Source organism: Littorina saxatilis, linkage group LG4 (assembly GCF_037325665.1).
Source record: "Littorina saxatilis isolate snail1 linkage group LG4, US_GU_Lsax_2.0, whole genome shotgun sequence".
In the NCBI taxonomy this organism is placed as follows: domain Eukaryota; kingdom Metazoa; phylum Mollusca; class Gastropoda; order Littorinimorpha; family Littorinidae; genus Littorina; species Littorina saxatilis.
Genome location: NC_090248.1, coordinates 11,460,062 through 11,484,698, shown reverse-complemented (window position 1 = coordinate 11,484,698; position 24,637 = coordinate 11,460,062). Strand labels below are relative to the sequence as shown.

The 24,637-nt window shown below is 42.7% G+C and overlaps 1 protein-coding gene across 1 annotated transcript in view; it reads left to right on the top strand.

The window, feature by feature from the left end:
- The first annotated feature begins 3,249 nt into the window (after nucleotides 1–3,249).
- Nucleotides 3,250–24,637, top strand: part of LOC138963966 (DNA replication licensing factor mcm2-like) — a 33,285-nt gene continuing 11,897 nt past the window's right edge. Inside the window, exons 1-10 of the mRNA XM_070335826.1 lie at nucleotides 3,250–3,304; nucleotides 6,100–6,290; nucleotides 8,537–8,706; nucleotides 9,488–9,576; nucleotides 10,757–10,931; nucleotides 11,904–12,013; nucleotides 13,070–13,179; nucleotides 13,585–13,792; nucleotides 22,864–22,998; nucleotides 23,939–24,130. Coding sequence (XP_070191927.1) covers nucleotides 3,299–3,304; nucleotides 6,100–6,290; nucleotides 8,537–8,706; nucleotides 9,488–9,576; nucleotides 10,757–10,931; nucleotides 11,904–12,013; nucleotides 13,070–13,179; nucleotides 13,585–13,792; nucleotides 22,864–22,998; nucleotides 23,939–24,130 — 1,386 coding nt within the window. The 5' untranslated portion in view covers nucleotides 3,250–3,298. The remainder of the gene's footprint in view (nucleotides 3,305–6,099; nucleotides 6,291–8,536; nucleotides 8,707–9,487; nucleotides 9,577–10,756; nucleotides 10,932–11,903; nucleotides 12,014–13,069; nucleotides 13,180–13,584; nucleotides 13,793–22,863; nucleotides 22,999–23,938; nucleotides 24,131–24,637) is intronic.

Genomic DNA, 24,637 nt, shown 5'->3' with positions numbered 1-24,637 from the left:
TGCCATTTATTTTTGTTGGATAGAGAGAGAGAGAGAGAGAGTGTGTGTGTGTGTGTGTGTGTGTGTGTGTGTGTGTGTGTGTTTGAACAGCTTCCTGTTTTTAAAAAAGTTCAGAGTCTGTCTTTTGGCAGCTCTCTCTCTCTCTCTCTCTCTCTCTCTCTCTCTCTCTCTCTCTCTCTCTCTCTCTCTCTCTCTCTCTCTCTCTCTCTCTCTCTCTCTCTCTCTCTCTCTCTCTCACACACACTCACACACACTCACACACACACATGTCATAGAAAAATGGTCTACACTTTGGACACAAGAACATTTGAGAGTTTAAAAAGAGCACCCAGAACTGGCTGAAACTACTTTGTTTTTTTCTGATATACATGTATCAACGTAAAAGCTGCTGAGAGATCAAAACAAAAAATATACACAATCTTTTTATTTTGGGCGGATTGAAACATTAATTAGCAAGTCGCGTAAGGCGAAATTACAACATTTAGTCAAACTGTCGAACTAACAGAATGAAACTGAACTCACTGCATTTTTACAGCAAGAGCGTATACTCATAGCATCGTCAGTCCACCGCTCGATGCACAGGCAGTGAAATTGACAAGAAGAGCGGGGTAGTAGTTGCGCTGAGAAGGATAGCACGCTTTTCTTTATCTCTATTCTTTTTAACTTTCTGAGCGTGTTTTTAATCCAAACATATCACATCTATATGTTTTTGGAATCAGGAACCATCAAGGAATAAGATGAAATTGTTTTTAAATCGATTTCGGAAATTTTATTTTAATAATAATTTTTATATTTTTAATTTTCAGAGCTTGTTTTTAATCCGAATATAACATATTTATATGTTTTTGGAATCAGAAAATAATGAAGAATAAGATGAACGTAAATTTGGATCGTTTTATAGACATTTTTTTTTTTTTACAATTTTCAGATTTTTAATGACCAAAGTCATTAATTAATTTTTAAGCCATCAAACTGAAATGCAATACTGAAGTCCGGCCTTCGTCGAAGATTGCTTGGCCAAAATTTCAATCAATTTGATTGAAAAATGAGGGTGTGACAGTGCCGCCTCAACTTTTACAAAAAGCCGGATATGACGTCATCAAAGACATTTATCGAAAAAAATAAAAAAAAACGTCCGGGGATATCATTCCCAGAAACTCTCATGTCAAATTTCATAAAGATCGGTCCAGCAGTCTACACACACACACACACACACACACACACACACACACACACACACACACACATACACCACGACCCTCGTCTCGATTCCCCCTAAGTCTATGTTAAAACATTTAGTCAAAACTTGACTAAATGTAAAAAGCAATTGCTTTTCATTTGTACATGAAGAACAACAAAATATGATGATGACAAAAAAATCTTACCAGAAAAAGAAAACAAGTTGTGTAAAGCGAAATTAAAACATTTAATCAATCTGTCAAACTCACAGAATGAAATTTAACCCACTGCAGTTTTTCACCAAAACAATAGCTATGTCCATTCCCCCAGAAAGCGCTGACATGCTCTCATGAAAAGCGCACAGGGCAAGGCAGCAGGGCCGGTGTAACACGAAATTTTTACTCCACGAAAAATTTACTCCGGAGTAAAAATTTCGTACGAAATTCTTACTCCGAGTAAATTTTTCGTACGAGAAAAGAACTCTCCAAGATACGAAAAAATTACTCCCTTCACGAAATTTGTACTCCCCATTTTTTGTTACTTCAAGTAAAAATCCCGTTCGCGAAAATGGGATGCGGGCGAAGGGATAATGCCAATATGTGATCTCGAGCAAACGAATGTCGCGCTACCCTCCCTCCACGCTTTCCACCACCAAGACTAACAGGGGACAAGGGAGCAAAAATTGCGTACACCTGGCATGGGAAGTTAAATTGCTCGTGTTAGGGTGAAGTAATTTATTAGTTTTTTTATTCGTCAGGGGAGTAACATTTTTGTACGAAATGTTTACTCGGAACTCACCTGTCGTGGGGAGTAATTTTCTCGTGTAATGGGGGAGTACTTTTTTCGTAAATGGAGTAACATTTTCGTACAAAATTTTTACTCCGGAGTAAAAATCTTGTGGGAGTAATTTTCTCGTGTTACACCGGATCTGGGGGGGGGGGGGGGGGGGTCCTGGGTTCCGGCCCCCCCCCCCCCCTGGCCATCCGATGTACCTCTCAGAGAAAAGAAAAAAAATATGTGGCTCTTCCCCCAAACTCCCTTAGTTTATTTGGTCTTCTAAAACTATTTCAAATTATGAACAACATCAAGTTGACAACGGCCTGCCCTCCCCGGTTTTTTTTTAAACTACAATATTATTTTCCTCAATCCTTACCATGTAGCAAAAAATGACCTCACAAATGCAACATTTTCTCAGCTTCTGGAAGGCTTTGCTCCCCTGACCCCCCATAGGGGCGTTGCCCCTGCACCCCAGCGGGGCGTTGCCCTTGCACCCCACCGGGGCCTGAGCGGCCCCTGGACCCCTGCCTTTAGTTGGACTCCCCCCCCCCCCCCCCCCTCAAACGAACTTGGTCCAGCCCTGGGCAGTATAGTGCAGTATACTGCGCTCAACAGGAAAGTGTATTTTTCTTCATTCTTTTTAACTTTCTGAGCTTGCATGTTTAAAATCCAAAGACATTTTTCTAAAAAAAATAAAATGGTCTGGGGACATCATCTGGAAGAAATTGTATGTAAAGTTTTATGAAGATGGGTCCAGTAGTTTTCTCGTATTTAAATCGCTCTACATGCACATACACACACACGCACCATCACCCTCATCTCGATTACCAATAATATTGTTAAAACATTTAGTCAAATGTTGACTAAAAGAACAAATAGATTTCTAATTTATAAAACAGTGTTTTGATATCAAGTCTCCTTGAAATGGACAAAAACATCATGCACAACAGAAAAATTGAGAAATGATGACAATGCGATGTGGCAGGGAAAGGAATGCCATCAGACATGGAAGAAGGGCGACTACCGATGATCAGTATACAGTCACTGTGCACCTAATGATTCTTTCCCTTGAAAGTAGGCCTGAAAAGGCGCGAAAGTGGCGGAGCAATTCTTGGGACTAATTACCTGTTATAAGTAATGTTGTCTTTCACGAGTAACTTTCTGTATTATGGGTACTTCGTTTAGTTACTGACCGCTGTTTTTAATAGCAGATTAAATCCGGTAACAAATGTGCTCACATTTCTAGAACAGAACCTTGGACTATATTGTGCACTGTGACCTGTAACCTCTGACCTCACAGTTCCCGCGGTTACAACTCGAGCAAGAAAGACGCAGCAGAACAATGTCGGTGAGTCAAATTTGCGATTTCTCAGGTTGTACGTGTGACTTCAATCAATCGGACTTGTGAATTTGTGAGACATTGGGTTGATTTTTATCTTGGTGAATATTTTTGACATTTGTTCGATGATGCTCAGGTAGCGTATGATACTATGACTGAAGTCTGCCAGCTGCCAGGGGTGGGTTGCATGAGACGACTTAAGCTGGGGGGAAATGTGCTCAAAGTTGAATCGGAAGGTCGTGAGTTCGAATCCCGGTCGCTGCCGCCTGGTGGGTTAAAAGTGGAGATTTTTCCGATCTCCCAGGTCAACTTATGTGCAGACATGCTCGTGACTTTTAACCCCCTTCGTGTGTACACGCAAGCACAAGAGTCAAGACCAAGTGCGCACGGAAAAGATCCTGTAATCCATGTCAGAGTTCGGTGGGTTATACTTTTAGAAACACGAAAATACCCAGCATGCCTACTCGAGCGCCATTAATTGTCATAATGTTGACCCTGGGCGTCTAATGGAAGAAGAAGAACACTGACTAAGACTAGTGTAAGATGAACCTTGGGCACATCTTTAGAAAATTGTTCAGGCAGTCGTCAAGTTTATCCTACATACGTGAGAGAGACACCCGTGAGATAATAATCGTTCAAATCACACGTGTGTATATCATGTAAATGAGATCATGTCAAGCAAGTCTGGCAGGGACCGTTTTTTCCACTGCTTATGATGCCAAAGTCACCGAGACAAACGTCATTATAGAAACACAAATTGCGCTCGCTAATTACCCTCGATGAATCTTTAGAACTAACACGTCACGCCACACTTTCAGAGTGACGTTTCTTTGCTTTCAGGGTTCCACACAGGCTCTGAGGTCAAGGGTATTCATACCCTTTCACCAAAAAAGTAAAGGGTTTTCATACCCTTTCCTGATTGATCAAAGGGTGTGGCATGTTGTCGGGGACTCGGTGTATTGCTTTGCTGTTTTACCAGGTTCTTGCATGTGCATGATGTCAATGTGTGCAAATTGCATTGTCAATTTGAGAGTGCTTTGAATAAAGGAAATAATTTATGACCATTGTGAAATGTCATATATATGTGTAAATTCTTGCTTGTAGCATTACAATAAGTGAATAACACTTACACATTTACAGCAATTACCGGGGTATCAAAACACTAGTCAGAGGCTGAGAGCTTTCACAAAATGAACAAGTAAACTGGCTTGAAATTCTGAACAGTAAACTTTTTTTAATAACCCAGAACCCAGCCACCAACTGACAATTATGAGTTCAACAGTGCAGTGCCACACAGTTTATTTCCCCACAAATTCAGGGTAATGCTATGAAAAGTCAGTTCAGTTCCACAACAACAAGAACATTATTATGAGTGTCAATAAGTTTGAAATTATTTGCCTGTTCAGTTGTTGGTTACAAATTAACAACACACATATCAAGTGCCTGTTGAAATTCACATCTGCAACACACTTGTGACTGTGTCTCTCCACAACAACAGTTCAATCTAAGTTCCAACACACTAAAGCGTGGCATCATTGAAAGGGCGTTGCAACTGTATGGCTCTAATATTACTCAGTCTTTAGGTGAAGTCTTGGTGTTTTGCTTTGCAAGTCACAGCCACTGTCAACAGATTTCCTTTTCCTCATGGCTCCGTGCACCTGCAATGCCCTTCCAGTGATGTCACGCTTTAGGACAGTGCCTACGTGTTTAATCATCATTTTTTTGGCCAGTCTCTCCATTGAGAGTCGGTTCCTTAGCTTTGACTTCACCACAGGCGGAAGCTATCGTCCACTGGACTACTACTATCACAGAAAGACTACTTCTGTGATAGTAGTAGTCCAGTGGACGATACCTTCCGCCTGTGACTTCACCCGGTTCTGTTGACTAAAGCCTCTCTCACAGGGTACAGAAGTGATTGGAATGGTCAAGAGAATTTCACCAAGCATGCTAAAATCAGGTAGCCTATCGCAAACGTCAAACTCAAGTTCGTTGGTTTGAATCAACTGCAGCAGGCTTTCTTGGTCGTGGCATTTTCAAACACAAAGTCAGTGACAAAACTGATCGTCTGCAAACTTGCACGCTCGCGGTCTTCGCGGAACCAACAGAACCGAAAATAGCGGAGGGGAAGTAACTCTGGTCACGCTGACAGCGCCAACTTCCTGGAGACAGTAAACACGTGTCGAGATCGCCGGTGAAGCTTTCCGAAATTAGTCTCCCGCGAAAAAACCCCAGAAAAACCTTGAGCGTCGCATAACCAGTCGTAGTACCGTTTATAAAACGATCAAAGTCATACCCTTTTGCCTTTCAAGACGTACGTTATTATACCTCTTGGCAAAATAATTGTTACTTACCGACACCCTTTCAAAGAGCGTCTCGTACGTGATTTGGGGGGTCAGAGGGTATAATACCTCCAAGTTTACGTGATGTGGAACCCTGGCTTTGACGTAATAGATTGCACGAGGCTTTAGAAGAGATCGAGGTTCCAAAACAAGCGTCTTCAATTTAGCTGCCTCGACTGCAAGACATTTTCAGTAAAATACACGTAAGTACAGTATGTAGGATAAACAGAATACTACATGGCTTGCTGTGTCGTACCAGATTTACACTCGTTGCTTTTTCAAATAGTGAACAGCTCGCTTTCGCTCGCAGTTCAATATTTAAAAAAAAACCTCGTGTAAATCTGGTACGACACAGCAAGCCATGTAGTATTCTCTATTTATGCACCCATGCATTTGTATAGTAACGGTAACAGTCTCGCTTGTAGGTGTTATATAGTATAATTTATAATCGATCTCATCGTGCAGGACGAACCATCATCAGATCCCTTCTCCACGGCAACCAGCCCTGCCAGACCCGGCAGCAACCGCCCAGACCCCATCACTTCCAGTCCAGGGCGTGACCTCCCGCCATTTGAAGATGAGTCGGAGCTGCTGGGAGGGGACGTTGAACAGGAGGAGGAGGATGGAGAGGAGCTGTTCGGGGATGCTTTGGAACAGTGAGTTATGTTTGATATTTTACACTGACAGAAAAGGTTGGTGTGCTCACTTTTAGGTTGAAAAACAAAAAGATGATTGTGGTTGAAAACAAAAGAAATCGGTACTCACCAACACAAAGTCAATGTTCGTCTATGGAAGCTTCTTTTGTACAACAAATACACAGGAAAACAAATAGCAGAAGCAAACATTAAAAGCAGCACAAATGCAGCACTTTTAGATCGACATTGACAATAGCCTCACCGAATAATCAATAAGGGTAATCAGACCTGGGAACCCATACGATTTCGCCGTATTTTGTACGCATGATTGTCGAGAATACGCTCAGTACGGTCAGTGGGAAAAAAATACGACGAGAAAAATTCCAAGACTACTTTTCTTCACAAGCCCATCCTGAAGCCGATCCAGTATTTTGGCACATGATTACGTCACTATATTAGCCGCCGTAGAAAAAAACGTAATCGGTTCGTGTCAATCAATCAAAACAACCAGGCAAACGAAAGTACGGTATTTGGCGAAATCGGGTCCGAGAATAAACAAGTGAAACAAAGAAGAAAAGTGTAAAAGTTTGAAGAAAAATATCACACACACACAATTTGTAACCAACACACACATGTAGTCCCGCCCGGAATAAGCTTTTTTGGGATGAATTACAACTTTTGCGCACATTTCGAGCAGACGAAAACACAACATGGCGGTTCTCGCTCCTCCAACTATCGCGAGACACAAAAAAACGAAATCTCGCGCGAGATCCTGATACATCGGGTGTTTCTCTGTACGCTTGTCACGACGACTTGTTGACAAACGAAGATTCGCGAAAGAAAGAGAAAAGCGCCGAGTCTTGAATAGAGAGCTAATAAAGTACATGTACCGTAATCGCTAATCGAGCGAAATGAAAATCCGCGGCGACTTCCATTAGGTGAATGCTATTTAAGTTTAGGTAATGTTTTAGCCGCATCTTTTTATAAGCCGCAATGAGATTTTTTTTTTTTAAAGTCGCGGCTTGTAGTCCGTCAAATACGGTACAGTTTGTGTCAGTAAAAATTGAAAAAAGCATTTGTTTTAAATGTATAGGTAAACTTAATTAACGGTGTGACGGACGCGCATGATGCATGTTTTAATCATGGATGTGCAAACGCTGTGTAGAGTACGCTCATTGTTTTGAAAATACACCAAGTTTGTTTGTCAGTTTGAGAATACTCAAAGTGCAAAACAGGGGTTCCCAGGTCTGGGTAATGTACTTGCAGTCTGCATAAACTAGACATTTATTTGGAGTTTTCATGTTAAAGTTAAAAACAGAAAGGAAGTCATCAGTCAGTCACACGGGTTATGATTACGATACATACAACAGTTCTTTTGAAAATAAAAAAAAGACTTCTGCTGTGATACATTGTGCTTAGTTTGACTGGCTGTTTATTTAGGAGTTCTTCCTCTTGCTTTATGCCGAAAGTGCATAGGGTTCAAGGGAAATTTGAAGTGTTCGTAATTCATTTTGTGCATTTATTGTTTGAAAGGTGTCTAAACATGTTATGTCGCTAGTGTAAAAGATTAAAACGAGTATTGAAGTTTTAATTTGATATCAAACAAGACAGGTCTGCTCTTGTGGAAAAGTTTTATGAGCTAGAATAGTTGGGTGGCAATATAAAGCTCAATATGATGATGAAATGATTTTTTTTTTATTTTTTTTTTACAAGATACAAGAAATTTTTTTGTCCTCATCAATACAAGGAAATTTGGCATGTGTGTGGCAAGACATAATACACTGATACATAGACATTTACAAAGCAACAACTGAAGTTCAATATCAACACACCCTTACGCACACATACCCACTACTTCAGACACACAGGCTACATGTGCCCCTCGGACGTACGCAACCCACAATTCACCCAGCCATACAACTCCACATGCACTTACTCATTCATGCAGCACTCTAGCGCCCGGCCATGCACAACTCACACACTGGAACCCTCGTACGGCTACATATGACACCCACACAAACATTACAGCCTCAAACATCGTACTAGATCTACAACTAACAAGCATACATCCACTATCAAACACCGAATACATCATCACACATTACATCATAACATATTGCATTATAACACACGCACAAACATTACAACATCAAACATCGTACTATAATCTACAACTAACAAACAATCATACACTATCAAACACCAAATATATCATCGTACATTAAATTACATCATACCCCCCCACCCCACCATTAAAATCCGTGCAGAGATTACCGAGCGATTCCTGCCCTCGATACCTTTGAGGAGGAGGGGCTGGACACATCCGACTACTCCGAGTTGTCTGAAACGCAGCGACAGGCCGCAGACCGAGAGATGCATCAGAGAGACAAAGAAGAAGGAACCATCAGGGGACGCATGAGACGCGGCCTTGTCTATGGTAAGTATTGAGTTGTAGGCATGAGCAAGATCGGTCGCCCACTGGCCACAGGCGACCAGAAATGAGTGTGGGCGTGTAGAAAGTCTTAGGCCAAAAAAAAAAATAGGTCTGTTTACGGTAACATAGGGCAAAAAAATAGGGTCGAGATTTTTTTTTTTTTTTTTTTTTTTTTCCCAAAAAACCATATTTTTACGTTATTTTGCCAAAAAAACAAGATTTTTTTTTCTTTTTTTTTCCCCCCAAATGCCAAAAAAAAGTCTAGGGTCGCGCGAAAAAACTAGGGTCGGTCGGGTTACCGTAAACAGACCTTTTTTTTTTTTTTGCCTTATAATGATCGCCCACTTGGCGAGTGAAAATTATGGTTCTGTGGTATTATCATTTTCCGAGCAACGATTGTTGTGAAGCACGTTGTCGTCTACGACTGCTAAAATTAAAAAAAAAAATTCTGCATATCTTGAACGAGAGGAAGGCTGGGAACGCAGAAGAAAAAGAATGAGAGAAAAACTACATACTTTCAACTGTTGGCATTTCTGATAAGGATGGGCAACCACCTTGAACTCAGAAAGAACAATAGCAATTTAAGAAGTAATTTTAATTTTTGTTGCTGCTATTGATTTTGAATGAGAAGAAAACAACACACTTTGAACTGTTGGTGTTTTAGATAGGCAACCACCTTGAATTCAGAAAGAGCAATAGCAATTTAAATAAATTTTGATTTTTGTTTCTACCATTAATTTTGAATGAGAGTAAAACTACATACGCTGAACTGTTGGTGTTTCAGACGAATCTGATGATGAGGACGGGCGGCCAGCACGCAAACGGCGCATGGCAGAGAAAGCTGCTGAGGGTGTTGGTGATGAGGATGAGGAGGTAAGCGTGTATTCTGGTTGGTGAACGCTTACAAAAAAGTTTGTGAACTTTCAGTCGAGAGACTCTGAATGTTTTGCTAGCTGAATTTAAACAGGGGTGGGACTTTTCCGCGAATCCGCGGATTTCCATGGACACAACTTACGAATTGCGCTGGAGTAATCTATTTTTCCGCGTCAAATGATATTTAACGATTTTATTCTCAAACAGCATTTATTTCTCAAACAGTTCGGAATTGTATTTGGTACTGTCTTCACCTTTGCCTTTTCCGGTTTGCGAAACAAAATGGTGCACCGCAAAGACATTGTCGAACGAAGCAAATGTTCAACATTGGATGAAAGTTTGAAAAACAGTGGAGATGGGATTGGACAGGGGAGAGGGTTGATAAAGAACTTATTGGAGAATTCATCACAGTATCTATAACTTGTTGACTGAATGATATGGAGAGAAGTGAAGATGGAACAGAACACTGGAGGCTTGAGAGTTAAATTGTGCTGACTGAAAAGTCCTGATAACTAATAGCAATTTTGAGCTTCAATGCATCTTTTGAGCTTCACTTGGATCATGCTATTGCCAGTATTGGATTATGGATACATGGTTCAGTATGTAAATATGCACCATTACCATTGTTGTGTGAAAATGGGTTTTTTGTTTGGGGGGGGGGGGAGGGGGACGAGGAGAATGTCTTTTTTTACCTGATCCAAACAAGTACGATTTTACTTTCAGAATGCACCAGATTGCACAGATTTTAATGAACCATTTAAAAAAAAATCGGTGGGGCATGCCCCCGAACCCCCCTAGAAAAAAGGGATTTCCTCTGTTTTCATCACGACAGAGTCCCACCCCTGTTTAAATGACAAATGTCAGCTAGCTGTGGTAATTCAATTTTCTTTTCAATTAAGAAGTGCATTTAAAGTCATATAATTTGCTGTATTAATTTAAGAACAGTTAATTCTCATCGTCTGTGAAGTGAGCTGAAGTCGCCAATCTGTTTGGATTTGTAATTATATGGATCAGTTCATATCATGCATGCAATTTTGTCAATGGAACTGTCAATGAACTTATACAATTCATGTTTGTTTGGTTTTATTTGTTTTATTCATGAATGAAATATTCCATCAGTTTTGATTGTGTCATTGATGAACATAAATCAAGTTGTAATTTTAATGTGATGTTTTGTCAGATGGTGGAGAGTATTGAAAACTTGGAAGACATGAAGGGTCATTCGGTCAGGGAGTGGGTGGCCATGCTGGGGCCAAAGACGGAGATCAAGAATCGCTTCAAGAACTTCCTCCGCACATACGTGGACCAGAAAGGACACAGTGTGTACAGGGAGAAGGTCAGGCAGATGGTGGAAGGTAAGTTTTCGGTCTTTTTTACATTAGGCCAAAAAGAAAAATATGTCTGTTTCCGGTAACATCGCGGAAAAAAATAGTGTTTTAAAAAAAAAAAAAATTGTTACCTTTTTCTTACGTTTTGTTAACGTCTTTTTACGTGTTTTAAAAAAAAAAAATTTTAACGCTTCCTTAGTTTACTTACAATTATTTAGCACATGTTTTTGACCTAAATATATTGAAACTAAATAAAGTGTACTTGACTTCATATATTTTTTATTTTATTTTTTATTTTATTTTATTTGTTTTGCAAAAAGCAAAAAAAAAACTTTAGGGTCGGCGCTTAAAAATAGGGTCGGTCGGGTTACCGGAAACAGACATATTTTTCTTTTTGGCCTTTACCAGGGCTCCTCACTGATGCTTTATCTAGAAAGTCCCGAGACTCCAAATTTTAAATTTGAGGGGATCCAAGAAACCCCCCTGAGCAGAACTTTAGAGTGTCCCAAGACCAAGAGGGCTTTTGGAGGTCCTGTTAGACCTTCACAAAAGCGTTATTTGTCATATCAGATTAGATTTACCCCATAAATGCGAGTCGGAACAAATTGACAAAAAGTGTTCTTCAAACTCTGGCCAGGTGTAGTTCTTGTCATTTCTGTATGGAAACTAGCAAATGATTAGGCCAAAAAAAAAATAGTCTGTTTACGGTAACCCGACCGACCCTATTTTTTTCGCGCGACCCTAGGCTGTTTTTGGCATTTGGGAAAAAAAATTCTTTTGTTTTTTTTGCAAAATAACGTGAAAATATGGTTTTTGGGAAAAAAAAAATTTAAAAAAATTCCCGACCTACCGACCCTATTTTTTTGGCCTATGTTACCGTAAACAGACTTTTTTTTTTTTTTTTTGGCCTTACAGCCTTAAAGTCAGCCTCAAGTAAGAAAATGCACTTATGAATAAATACAACATGAACAAATGAACTGTACTTTGAATTTTTTGCAGCTAACAAGGAGAGTTTGACCATCGACTACAACATGCTGGCCTCCGTGGAGCAGGTTTTGGCCTACTTTCTACCTGAGGCACCTGTCGAGATGTTGCAAAACTTAGATGAGGTATGGTTTTCCTCTTCTTCTTTGTGTGGTCAAGGTAATATAGTCTTCTTGTAGTGAACTGTAATGAGATGTTGATTTTTCAGGAGTTTGAAAAACTTGTAGAACGTTAGTGTGCTTATTTATACCTGGGAAGAGCATGAAACTACAAGGTTGGAGCATTCTGATAAGCATCGCTCCACGGCTATTGCCAGTTGTCTCTCTGACCGGACGCTACAGTCCTACGCGAATCTATCAAAACAAAAATACAGAGTTATCTCCCATATGGTTTTCGCGAGCACTGATCTAAATTTGAGATCGGTGTTCGAGAGACAAAAATGATTGCAGATTGGCCGACTTCGACAGTGATCTCCGTTCTGTTCTTTACAGTTAAGATAAAGACATCGTTCTAAGGTCAAAACAAGTCGAAATTTTGGGACTGCTGCCGGAAGGAGACCGTAATATATGGTTTCATCACTGTCAACTGGTTACAGAAAAAATCGTCTGCTCCAGTGAGCGCCGAAACCAAACGGTTGATTATCACGTGACACTTTTGCCATATTTAGAGTTGTTTGCACAGTAAATACAGCCGCGAAAAATAGCTCGCTTGAAACTGTCTTACATATCAATTCCTTTGTAATTTAAAAATTACTAAACACCATGAAAAATCATTATCGACGATCGCGAATCTGCTTATGTCAATAATGCATTACAAAAAGCTCTAAATATGTTTTTAAAAAAATCGGTTTCCTTGCCAGACAAGGAAACTCAAGGCATCCTGTCAGGGAGAGAATGAGCCGAACTCATTTTGACCTGAGTTCAGGATGAGGTTGGAGGTCATGGCCTTTGGAGGCAAAATGAGAATTTGGTTTGAGTTTGACGCCAAGTACATCATACTTGCTGCTCTGCCACCAGCATTGCGTGCATTTCAACTGTTTAGTTTATTCAAACTACCATCTGAGGTGAGAAAAACAATTTGTTGCAGTTGAGAATGTCATGAGGGGGGGGGACGGGGACCATCCCTATGCTAGATCGTAACCATGTGTCAGTGTTATCTTATACTTATTTTTTGTATTTCAGGCTGCCAAGGAAGTAGTGTTGAGTATGTATCCCAACTATGAACGCATCGTCAAGGAAATCAGGGTCCGAATTGCAGAGCTACCCCTGATAGAAGACATTCGCTCACTCAGGTGTGTATGCTTTGATATAAATGCAGTTTTCTATGTGTTCAATTTGAGATATAGGTAACACTCATACAAAAGTGTAAGAGAGGGTTGTGTTGAGCCAGTCTCACAGTGCATTTTAAGTTTGTATGTTTACCAACTATCTTCTTAACTCCAATTTAAGACTTCCTTTTTAAGACATGATTTTCTCTTTTTTTTGGGGGGGGGGGAGGGGGAGTCTTAAAAATGTGTTCCACTGTTTCGGGCATTCCAACAGCACATGTAAGTTGGCATATTTAATGCAAAAGTTTTGTGTTTCTCCTCTCAACTTCTCAACTTCATGGTATTCTCGTTCCATTTGCAGGCAGTTTTGTGCTTCTCCTCTGAAACACTCCAATTCTTCATTACATGATATTCCTGTATCATTTGCAGACAGCTGCATCTGAACCAGCTGATCCGCACCAACGGCGTGGTGACCAGTGTCACGGGCGTGCTGCCCCAGCTGTCCATGGTCAAGTACGACTGCAACAAGTGCGGCTTCATCCTGGGCCCTTTCTACCAGTCGCAGAGCACCGAGACAAAGCCCGGCGCCTGCCCAGAGTGTCAGTCGCAGGGACCCTTTGAAATCAATATGGAACAGGTGCGAAGCACAAGATGTTGCTCTTGACAATTAAAATGAATAAGCAGTACCTGTGAGTCATCTTTGATTTAATCAACATGGTACAGGTGCAAGCACAAGATGTTGCTCTTGGCAATTAAAATGAATAAGCAGTACCTGTGATTCATCTTTGATTTAATCAACATGGTACAGGTGCCAGCACAATTTGTTGCTCTTGACAATTAAAATGAATAAGCGGTACCTGTGATTCATCTTTGATTTAATCAACATGGTACAGGTGCCAGCACAAGATGTTGCTCTTGACAATTAAAATGAATAAGCAGTACCTGTGATTCATCTTTGATTTAATCAACATGATACAGGTGCGAAGCACAAGATGTTGCTCTTGACAATTAAAATGAATAAGCAGTACCTGTGAGTCATCTTTGATTTAATCAACATGGTACAGGTGCAAGCACAAGATGTTGCTCTTGGCAATTAAAATGAATAAGCGGTACCTGTGAGTCATCTGTGATTTAATCAACATGATACAGGTGCGAAGCACAAGATGTTACTCTTGACAATTAAAATGAATAAGCAGTACCTGTGATTCATCTGTGATTTAATCAACATGATACAGGTGCGAAGCACAAGATGTTGCTCTTGACAATTAAAATGAATAAGCAGTACCTGTGAGTCATCTTTGATTTAATCAACATGGTACAGGTGCAAGCACAAGATGTTGCTCTTGGCAATTAAAATGAATAAGCGGTACCTGTGATTAAATTACATATCTTAACCCGACTCACATTTAGCATTAACTTCAGATTAATAGCTTGGACACTGAACTACGCTTCACCCCTAAAGGGGAAGCAACCCCTTAAAAAAAGAACGGCCTTGACCCAAACCAAGTTAACAAGAGTCAAGGTCATACCGCTCTCGCGACCTATCACGCGAGACCCACCCGGCGCCATGTTAGAACGTCACTCCTACTTCAGCCTCCGATCAGCTCGGACGTGTTTTCACAGCTACGCTAAAGGCTTTCAGCCTACTACTGTTTTTCAAGCAGTTTTTTCACCCCGTTCTACAGGTCCCTGCCTAAGCAAGATTGGGTGAGCTCTTTCTAATTTGTTCGGCTCCTGTTTGTTTGTGTCTTTCTCCGTTTTGCAGTCTGTTTCGTGTTTACGTTTCTTAGACTGTTTGTTTTCGTCAGCATGGCTGACAAAGAGAGAAAGAAGCCTCAGACTAGGCAAATGGCTGCTGAGTGTTCGCCTAGTAAGGTCACACATAAAGAGACAGGCAAAAGTACTACCGTCTCGGTTCATGATCCAGTTTCGCAAACTACCATGTCCGTTAATATTTCGGACCCCGATAGCCCAGTCATGCCTGTACTGAAAGAAGCTAAAAGTAAGGCTCCTTCAGCCAAGAAGAGACGTAGTGGTAAAGACAAGACTCGTGCGAAAGATGATTTTTCCTCCCTTTTTGAGAAGTTTTCTGTCAATATGAATAACATGTTTGCACAACAACAGCAGTTTGCAGCTGATTTGCATGCTACTCGTAAGGAGTTGCACTCGCTCCCAGCGGGAGTGGGCGGAGTGGCTTCGCTGGCTTACGCTAAGGTTCCGCCTTCATGCACTATCACGTCGGCCGACGTGCACGCAGAGCAGGGTGATTACTTCGTTCAAGGGGCGGTTTCACGCTCTTCAGGTTTGTCAAGTTCACCGGTAGCCAGGTTCTCTGGTGAAAGTGTTCATGTTAGGCCGGAACTAGTAGCCCCCCCGCCACGGCCGGGGGGTGAAAGTACGACTCCCCGGAGGCTATCGCTCTTAGCAAGCGGAACTCGGGGGGTCGACACCGGACAACAAGTTGGGCCGGAACTAGTAGCCCCCCCGCCACGGCCGGGGGGTGAAAGTTCGACTTTCCCAGAGGCTATCGCTCTTAGCAAGCGGAACTCACGGGGGGTCGACACCGGACAACGAGACAGTGTTACTCACAGGCAGACTGGTATGTCTCCGGTGAATGTAAACAAGTCTCAACTTCCTCCCTCTGGGCAGGATGCTGCTTTCGGGCAGGCTTTGCACGGTTCTTCCGTTTTGCAATCAGCCTCGCCTGTGGTGGATCGTTTTAGTGACGCAGCTAGTCACAGTGATTTTCACGGTCCAGCCACAGCAGATTCGGAGTTCGATGATTCTCACTCACTGTCTGAGGAGGAAGTCGATGTCAAGTTGTCACTCAAACTTAAACCAGCTATGGTTACTGCAGCTCAGGTGTCTGCCAAGTACTTCGCTGAAGGGGTGACAGCTACGACGAGCTTTGCGGCACCACCACCCTCAGCGGTGGGTGATTTCCGCCCTGCCTTAACGGAAGTTCAGGGATATCGTTTTAGCGAGTCTCCTTCTGTTGCTTACGAACTTTCCAAGGTGCTGGCTAGAACTTCGGGTTCTGAGAATAGCTTGCCTGTGGATACTGTGCCTTTACTGACTGCACACGGTCAGGCGCCTGATGCTGCTCAGCCATGGCTTGCCTCAGGCCAGTTACGGAAGGCGAGCACTTCGTTTCATGCACGCAAGTTTACTCTCTCCCGTCGTCACCACAGCCTTATTGAGACTTACGCTTTGCCGAGTGCACCGCTTCCGGTCACTCCGGAGTTGGCGAACCTCAGAGAGGATGTCTATCGTTTTGACAAACCTTGCACTTACTCCGAAGGTGCATTGATTGGTTTGGAGGAGACGGGAAGATACTCGTTGGAACTTGCGTCTCTTTCAGAGACACTTCTTAGATCTCTTTCTCGGTCGATCGCGGTGTCGTTGGATCCTTTCGAATTTCGAAACGACGCTAGCGTGAAAGACGTTCCCATACTCCTGGCCTCTTTGGCTAAGGTTTCAGCCGAACAAATGTCAGTCGCGGCACGGTTGTACGCACATGCGGTTTTCACGCGCAGAGACGCTTTCTTGTCTGGCTCTAGAATTCAAGACAAGTCTACTTTGGACTTGCTCAAGGTCTCTCCTTTCACAGAGGGGTCTTTGCTCGGTCAACCTTCACTTGACGCGCTTGACAAACAAACACAAAACGCTAGGGACTTAGCGATCGCAAAGCTTGCCCAACATGGTCTCGCTAAGCCTCAGGCCAAACAGCAGGGTCCACCTAAAGCGTCTTTCTCTTCTGCTAATCGGGGACGCGGCTCTCAGCATTCACAGTCCTCTTTTAGGGGTAGAGGCAGGGGCGCTCCTTACCCCAAGAAGAAGCCGTCTTTCGGCAATGCTAGGGGGTCGGGTCGAAAACCTAACCCCCAATGACGAGGCCCCGAGCTACTCATCCCCACAGCCCCCACCCTTTTGGTGGCGGGCGGCCCCTCCCGGGCCCTTCACTACTGGTTACAGCATGTAAACAGTCAGTGGATTGTGGGGATAGTACGTTCGGGGTTCAGGCTGCTCTGGAAAGAGCAGAAAGCGCCTCTTACCAGAACACCTCCTGCATTCAAGTTTCCGGCAAAACCAGAGGCAAAGGCCACAATTCAGTCGGAAATCGCTGCTCTTCTTCAAAAGGAAGCAGTGGAAGTTGTTTCAGACCACAACTCCCCGGGTTTTTACGGGAGGATATTCGTAGTCCCAAAGAGTTCGGGAGGGTGGCGTCCAGTCTTAGACCTGTCCCCATTGAACAAATTCCTCCGGGAGATTCGGTTTACCATGGAGACTCCCTTTTCCGTTCGGGAGGCACTCAGACCAGGGGATTGGGCAACATCAATCGATCTGACGGATGCGTATTTTCATATACTCATGCATCCGTCAGATCGAAAGTGGCTCAGATTTCGATGGGCAACAGAGATCTATCAGTTCAGGGCTCTCCCCTTCGGCTTGTCTCTGGCCCCTTGGGTCTTCACAATGGTGACACGACAACTTTGTTCCCTGGTCAGGCAAAAAGGCATTCGTCTGCGTGCATATTTAGACGATTGGCTCGTCCTAAATCAGAGCCAGCAGTCTTGCAGTCTTCACACGCAGGCAGTGTTGGATCAGGCAAACGATCTAGGTTTTCAGATCAACCAGAGCAAATCAGAGCTGATACCGTCTCAAAACTTCACGTACCTAGGGATGACATTCGATACGGTGGCATGGTCAGTCCGTCCCTCCCTGAGAAGAGTCAACAAGCTCCAAGACCTTCTCAGGTCTCTCAGGTCACAGAAGCAGGCCAAGGCCAGGGTCTTGGCGTCGGCCCTAGGACAGATGGAATCTATGGCCACTCTCATTCCGCTGGGGAGAGTTTGCAAAAGGCCGTTTCAGGCTGCACTCAGCTCGGAGTGGAATCCGGCTTACCAGGGCTGGGATGTCTCTGTTCAGATACACAGCTGGATTCGACAGACCACAAATCAGTGGTTGCAAGCAGACTTGTTTCTGGGAGTTCCGATTGTGCTTCCTCCTCCGGAGGTCGACATGTTCACAGATGCGTCTCAGTTAGGCTGGGGTGCTCATCTTGCACAGCTCACGGCCTCGGGGACTTGGCCCGAGAGTCAAGCCCAGTCTCACATAAATGTGTTGGAGTTGGAGGCAGCCTTTTTGGGGCTTCGGAGCTTCTTCCCTGCTGTTGTCGGAAAGCATGTTCGGCTACATACCGACAACACCACGGTAGCGGCTTATGTGAACAAGCAGGGCGGTTCACGGTCGCAAACACTCTCAGTCAGAACTTGTCAGATTCTGCGGTGGTGTGCTCAGCATCGGATCACTCTGTCGGCGAAGTTCTTGCCAGGTCGGCTCAACGTTCTAGCCGATGCTCTCAGCCGTTCGTCCAGTGTGTTGCACACGGAGTGGACGATCACCCACCATGCACTTCAGAGATTGTGGGTTCAGGTCGAAAAGCCTGTAGTCGATCTGTTCGCTACGAGGTTTTCCCGGAGACTACCGGTATTTGTCTCCCCGTTTCCCGATCCGGAAGCTTGGAAGACAAACGCTCTGGAGATCAACTGGTCGGATCTCACGGCGTACGCCTTCCCTCCGTTTCAACTGCTGGGCAGGGTACTCAGAAAGGCCGAGATGGAACGCCCGTCTCTCATTCTGGTGGCTCCAATGTGGACAAGCCAACATTGGTTTCCGGACCTGCTTCGTCTCACAGTAGGTCCTCCTATTCCGCTAAACCTAGAGAGGGGAGATCTGCTACAACCACGCACGGGCGTTCTTCACGAGAATCCGCAGGCTCTGCGGCTTCACGCGTGGAGACTGTGAGAAAATCTTTGCGTCGCTCAGGTGCTTCCGAGGGGACTTTGGATCTGGTTCAAAAGGCTCACAGACAGTCTACTAGTTCTGTTTACACATCACACTGGTCTGCATGGGTAGCATGGTGCGCAGATAATGGGGTCGAAGCTACATCCCCTCGGTCAATGCAGGTAGCTAATCATTTGTCTTGGTTGGCCTCCCAAGGCAAATCCCCATCATCTCTTAAGGTCAGGAGATCAGCGATTTCGTCCACCTTAAAGCAATTAGGTCGCACTATTTCCCTGGGTGGGGTCATTGCAAGCGTGTTAAGAGGCGCTGCATTGGATTTTGTTAAGACAAAGACTCCAGTCCCAGCCTGGGATCTGTTTTTAGTTTTGAACTTCTTGAGATCTTCGGATTTTGAACCTTTACATTTGGCAAGTCTCCATAATCTTACACGTAAAGCTCTTCTGCTCACTTTACTGGCTACAGCTAGACGGAGCAGCGAAGTACACGCGCTCTCAGGCCTTCCAAAAGACATCTCTGTTGAGAGTGATGGTTCTATCTCACTTCGTTTTAGACCCGATTTCTTAGCAAAAAATCAAAAGCCTCACCATCCTGCTCCCGTTATCAGGATTCCGTCTTTGTCCACTATACTAGCACCAGGTGACCCTGACATGACAAATTGTCCAGTGCGAACACTTAGCAGCTATTTGTCTAGGACTGCTCCGTTAAGAGCTAAGGAACAGAGACTTCTGTTTATCTCACTCAATACTGCTCGGAACAGGGACCTGTCACGGGTGACTTTGGCTAGGTGGATCGCCACACTCATAAAACAAGCATATGAGTGGTGGCAGAAAGGAAAAGGGGGGGGGCAGTCCGTTCTCCCCATGTCGTCTGCACGTACTCATGAGGCGAGAGCCTGGGCCTCGTCTTTGGCCGTACTACAGTCAGGAAGGCTGTCTGAAGTACTTGACTCTGCGTATTGGGCGTCTGAAGACGTCTTCATAAATTTTTACTTGCGTGACATTGCAAGTACGCGGCAAGATGGGACCAACTCCTTACCGGCTGTGGTAGCCGCAGGACAGGTTCTTCCAAGATCATAGAGTAAGTACCCGCCACCTACATTAGCAATCTGCTAAATGTGAGTCGGGTTAAGATATGTAATTTAATCGAAAATTTTATAAGTAAATTTTGATTTGATTAATATACTTACCCGACTCACATCGTTAATACCCTCCCGCCTACCCCGCTTAGGGTTTCCATAAAAAAGAACAGATCATTTCAGTAGGAGTGACGTTCTAACATGGCGCCGGGTGGGTCTCGCGTGATAGGTCGCGAGAGCGGTATGACCTTGACTCTTGTTAACTTGGTTTGGGTCAAGGCCGTTCTTTTTTAAGGGGTTGCTTCCCCTTTAGGGGTGAAGCGTAGTTCAGTGTCCAAGCTATTAATCTGAAGTTAATGCTAAATGTGAGTCGGGTAAGTATATTAATCAAATCAAAATTTACTTATAAAATTTTCGATTTATCTTTGATTTAATCAACATGGTACAGGTGCGAAGCACAAGATGTTGCTCTTGACAATTAAAATGAATAAGCGGTACCTGTGATTCATCTTTGATTTAATCAACATGGTACAGGTGCCAGCACAAGATGTTGCTCTTGACAATTAAAATGAATAAGCGGTACCTGTGATTCATCTTTGATTTAATCAACATGGTACAGGTGCGAGCACAAGATGTTGCTATTGACAATTAAAATGAATAAGCGGTACCTGTGATTCATCTTTGATTTAATCAACATGGTACAGGTGCGAGCACAAGATGTTGCTATTGACAATTAAAATGAATAAGCGGTACCTGTGATTCATCTTTGATTTAATCAACATGGTACAGGTGCAAAGCACAAGATGTTGCTCTTGACAATTAAAATGAATAAGCGGTACCTGTGATTTATCTTTGATTTAATCAACATGGTACAGGTGCAAAGCACAAGATGTTGCTCTTGACAATTAAAATGAATAAGCGGTACCTGTGAGTCATCTGTGATTTAATCAACATGGTACAGGTGTGAAGCACAAGATGTTGCTCTTGACAATTAAAATGAATAAGCGGTACCTGTGAGTCATCTGTGATTTAATCAACATGGTACAGGTGTGAAGCACAAGATGTTGCTCTTGACAATTAAAATGACTAAGCGGTACCTGTGAGTCATCTGTGATTTAATCAACATGGTACAGGTGCAAAGCACAAGATGTTGCTCTTGACAATTAAAATGAATAAGCGGTACCTGTGAGTCATCTGTGATTTAATCAACATGGTACAGGTGTGAAGCACAAGATGTTGCTCTTGACAATTAAAATGACTAAGCGGTACCTGTGAGTCATCTGTGATTTAATCAACATGGTACAGGTGCAAAGCACAAGATGTTGCTCTTGACAATTAAAATGAATAAGCGGTACCTGTGATTCATCTTTGATTTAATCAACATGGTACAGGTGCGAGCACAAGATGTTGCTATTGACAATTAAAATGAATAAGCGGTACCTGTGATTCATCTTTGATTTAATCAACATGGTACAGGTGCAAAGCACAAGATGTTGCTCTTGACAATTAAAATGAATAAGCGGTACCTGTGATTTATCTTTGATTTAATCAACATGGTACAGGTGCAAAGCACAAGATGTTGCTCTTGACAATTAAAATGAATAAGCGGTACCTGTGAGTCATCTGTGATTTAATCAACATGGTACAGGTGTGAAGCACAAGATGTTGCTCTTGACAATTAAAATGACTAAGCGGTACCTGTGAGTCATCTGTGATTTAATCAACATGGTACAGGTGCAAAGCACAAGATGTTGCTCTTGACAATTAAAATGAATAAGCGGTACCTGTGAGTCATCTGTGATTTAATCAACATGGTACAGGTGTGAAGCACAAGATGTTGCTCTTGACAATTAAAATGAATAAGCGGTACCTGTGATTCATCTTTGATTTAATCAACATGGTACAGGTGCAAAGCACAAGATGTTGCTCTTGACAATTAAAATGAATAAGCGGTACCTGTGAGTCATCTGTGATTTAATCAACATGGTACAGGTGTGAAGCACAAGATGTTGCTCTTGACAATTAAAATGAATAAGCGGTACCTGTGAGTCATCTTTGATTTAATCAACAAGGTACAGGCGCGAAGCACAAGATGTTGCTCTTGACAATTAAAATGAATAAGCGGTACCTGTGATTCATCTTTGAAATCAATATGGAACAGGTGCGAAGCACAAGATGTTGCTCTTGACAATTAAAATGAATAAGCAGTACCTGTGAGTCATCTTTGATTTAATCAACATGGTACAGGTGCGAAGCACAAGATGTTGCTCTTGACAATTAAAATGAATAAGCAGTACCTGTGAGTCATCTTTGATTTAATCAACATGGTACAGGTGCAAGCACAAGATGTTGCTCTTGGCAATTAAAATGATGATGCCTTGCTGTTAAAGTGCCAACATTTAGCCCTTGCCCAACCAACGGAGACAGAGATGAAGTGTTTATTTGATGGAAAAGGAAACTCTTTTCCTTCTGTAGTCAGTTAACTAAACTTAACTGGCTGGGGTACACAGCAGAAGATAGTATTGCTAATTTGAATTTAAGTTTTATTGAAAACTTTTTTGTTAAAAACTTTGTTCGCCGTTGTACCTGCAGTCTCGTGTTCCATATTTTTGCCGTACGCAAAGCAATCATAACAGTTTAAAAGATGTTAGCTATACATTGGCACAATCAGTTTCTTAGTATAATTTGATATTTACTTGCTTCTTTCAGAACTTTCTTTGGTCACTTTGCATCACGGGTTGTGTATGACAGTATCTTGAATGTGTAAATCTTCCTGAATCCTTCCTGAATTTGCAGTAAATTGAATGAACTGTTTGTTGTTGCAGACGTTGTATAAGAACTACCAGAGAATCACGATGCAGGAGTCACCTGGCAAAGTACCAGCAGGACGTCTACCGAGATCGAAAGATGCTGTTCTCCTTGACGACCTTGTGGACACAGTCAAACCTGGGGATGAACTTGTAAGTCTGATTGCTGCTTTTCATTCACAGCAGACCTGGGCGGGGATGTAGCTCAGTCGGTAGCGCGCTGGATTTGTATTCAGTTGGCCGTTGTCAGCGTGAGTTCGATCCCAGGTTCGGCGGAAATTTATTTCACAGAGTCAACTTTGTGTGCAGACTCTCTTCGGTGTCCGAACCACCCCCCGTGTATACTACATTGGGTGTGCACGTTAAAGATCCCACGATTGACAAAAGGGTCTTTCCTGGCAAAATTGCTTAGGCACAGTTAATAATTGTCTACCATACCCGTGTGACTTGGAATAAGGCCGTGAAAAGTAAATATGCGCCGACATGGCTGCAATCTACTGGCCGTATAAAATTTCATCTCACACGGCATCACTGCAGAGCGCCTAGAACTGTACCCACGGAATATGCGCGATATAAGCCTCATCGATTGATTGAATGATTGTACAGTTGTCATCTTATCAGGGATGTTTTCATGTGTCGTGACATGTGGTTTGGAACATAAAATCAAACGATTGGTGACCTCACCTCGGTAGTTCTGTGATGTTGCACTTGTTAAGTATAGAAGTATGGCGTTTTACTATGATCAAGCCTTTCCTCTCCGTTTATAGAAAGGCTAAACAAAGGCCTGGACCACTTTCACTTTGGGTTGATGTTCTGGTGAATGTCTTTGTTTTGTCAAATGTTAAACATTCCATTAACTATAACTCTTTTTTAAAAATTTTATTCCACTTTGAAAGGCCAGGCAAAACATTGCACATCCTGCGTGTGCAGAACACTATCTTGCAAAGCAGAGTAGAGTCATTGTCGCATTTACTTGCCAATAATGGGGTTTCACAGTCATTAAACACTTCTGTTGTATGGAAATAACACTTAAAACTGATTTTTTTTATTTTTTAAGATCTGTAAGTAATGATTCATTTTTCTCCTGTTGTAGGAGTTGACAGGGATCTACCACAACAACTACGACGGATCCCTCAACACAGCCAACGGCTTCCCAGTGTTTGCCACAGTTATTCAGGCCAACTACATTCTGAAGAAGGACGACAAACTGGCCGCCAACAGTCTGACAGACGAAGACATCAAAGCTGTTGTTGCCTTGTCAAAGGATCAAAGAATCGGAGAGAAGGTATGGATTACGGCTCCGATTAGTGTTACCATGATATGTCTTTTTTTATGAGCTCAACACATTCTGTTGGTTCCTTTGTGAGAGGCTCAAACTTGTTTTCAGACGTTTTGCTAGAAATGTTTGGTGCTGTGAAAAAACTGCTGCAGGAGAATCTTGTTACATTGAGGTAATCTTGTTACTTTGGCACTGGTTTTAAATAAATCATGACCTGAAATCCACAACTCATCTTCAAATTAAATCAAGGGTTAGGCTCCCCTTCAACAACAACACAATCAGTCTTTGATTCCCCCACCCTATTTTTTCTGCCCAACCCTTCAACTTTTCTTGACTTTTTAAAACAAAATTACAAAAGTCAATTTTGCAGACTTTACAAGACTTCTCACTGACATCCAGGGGACAGAGTTCACACATTTTCTGTCCTTAAAAAAGCCACATGCGACAAAATAAAAAAACAAACTGCAGTCAAAAACAAAAAAAAGGGGGGCCACCTATTTTATTTGGCTTTGT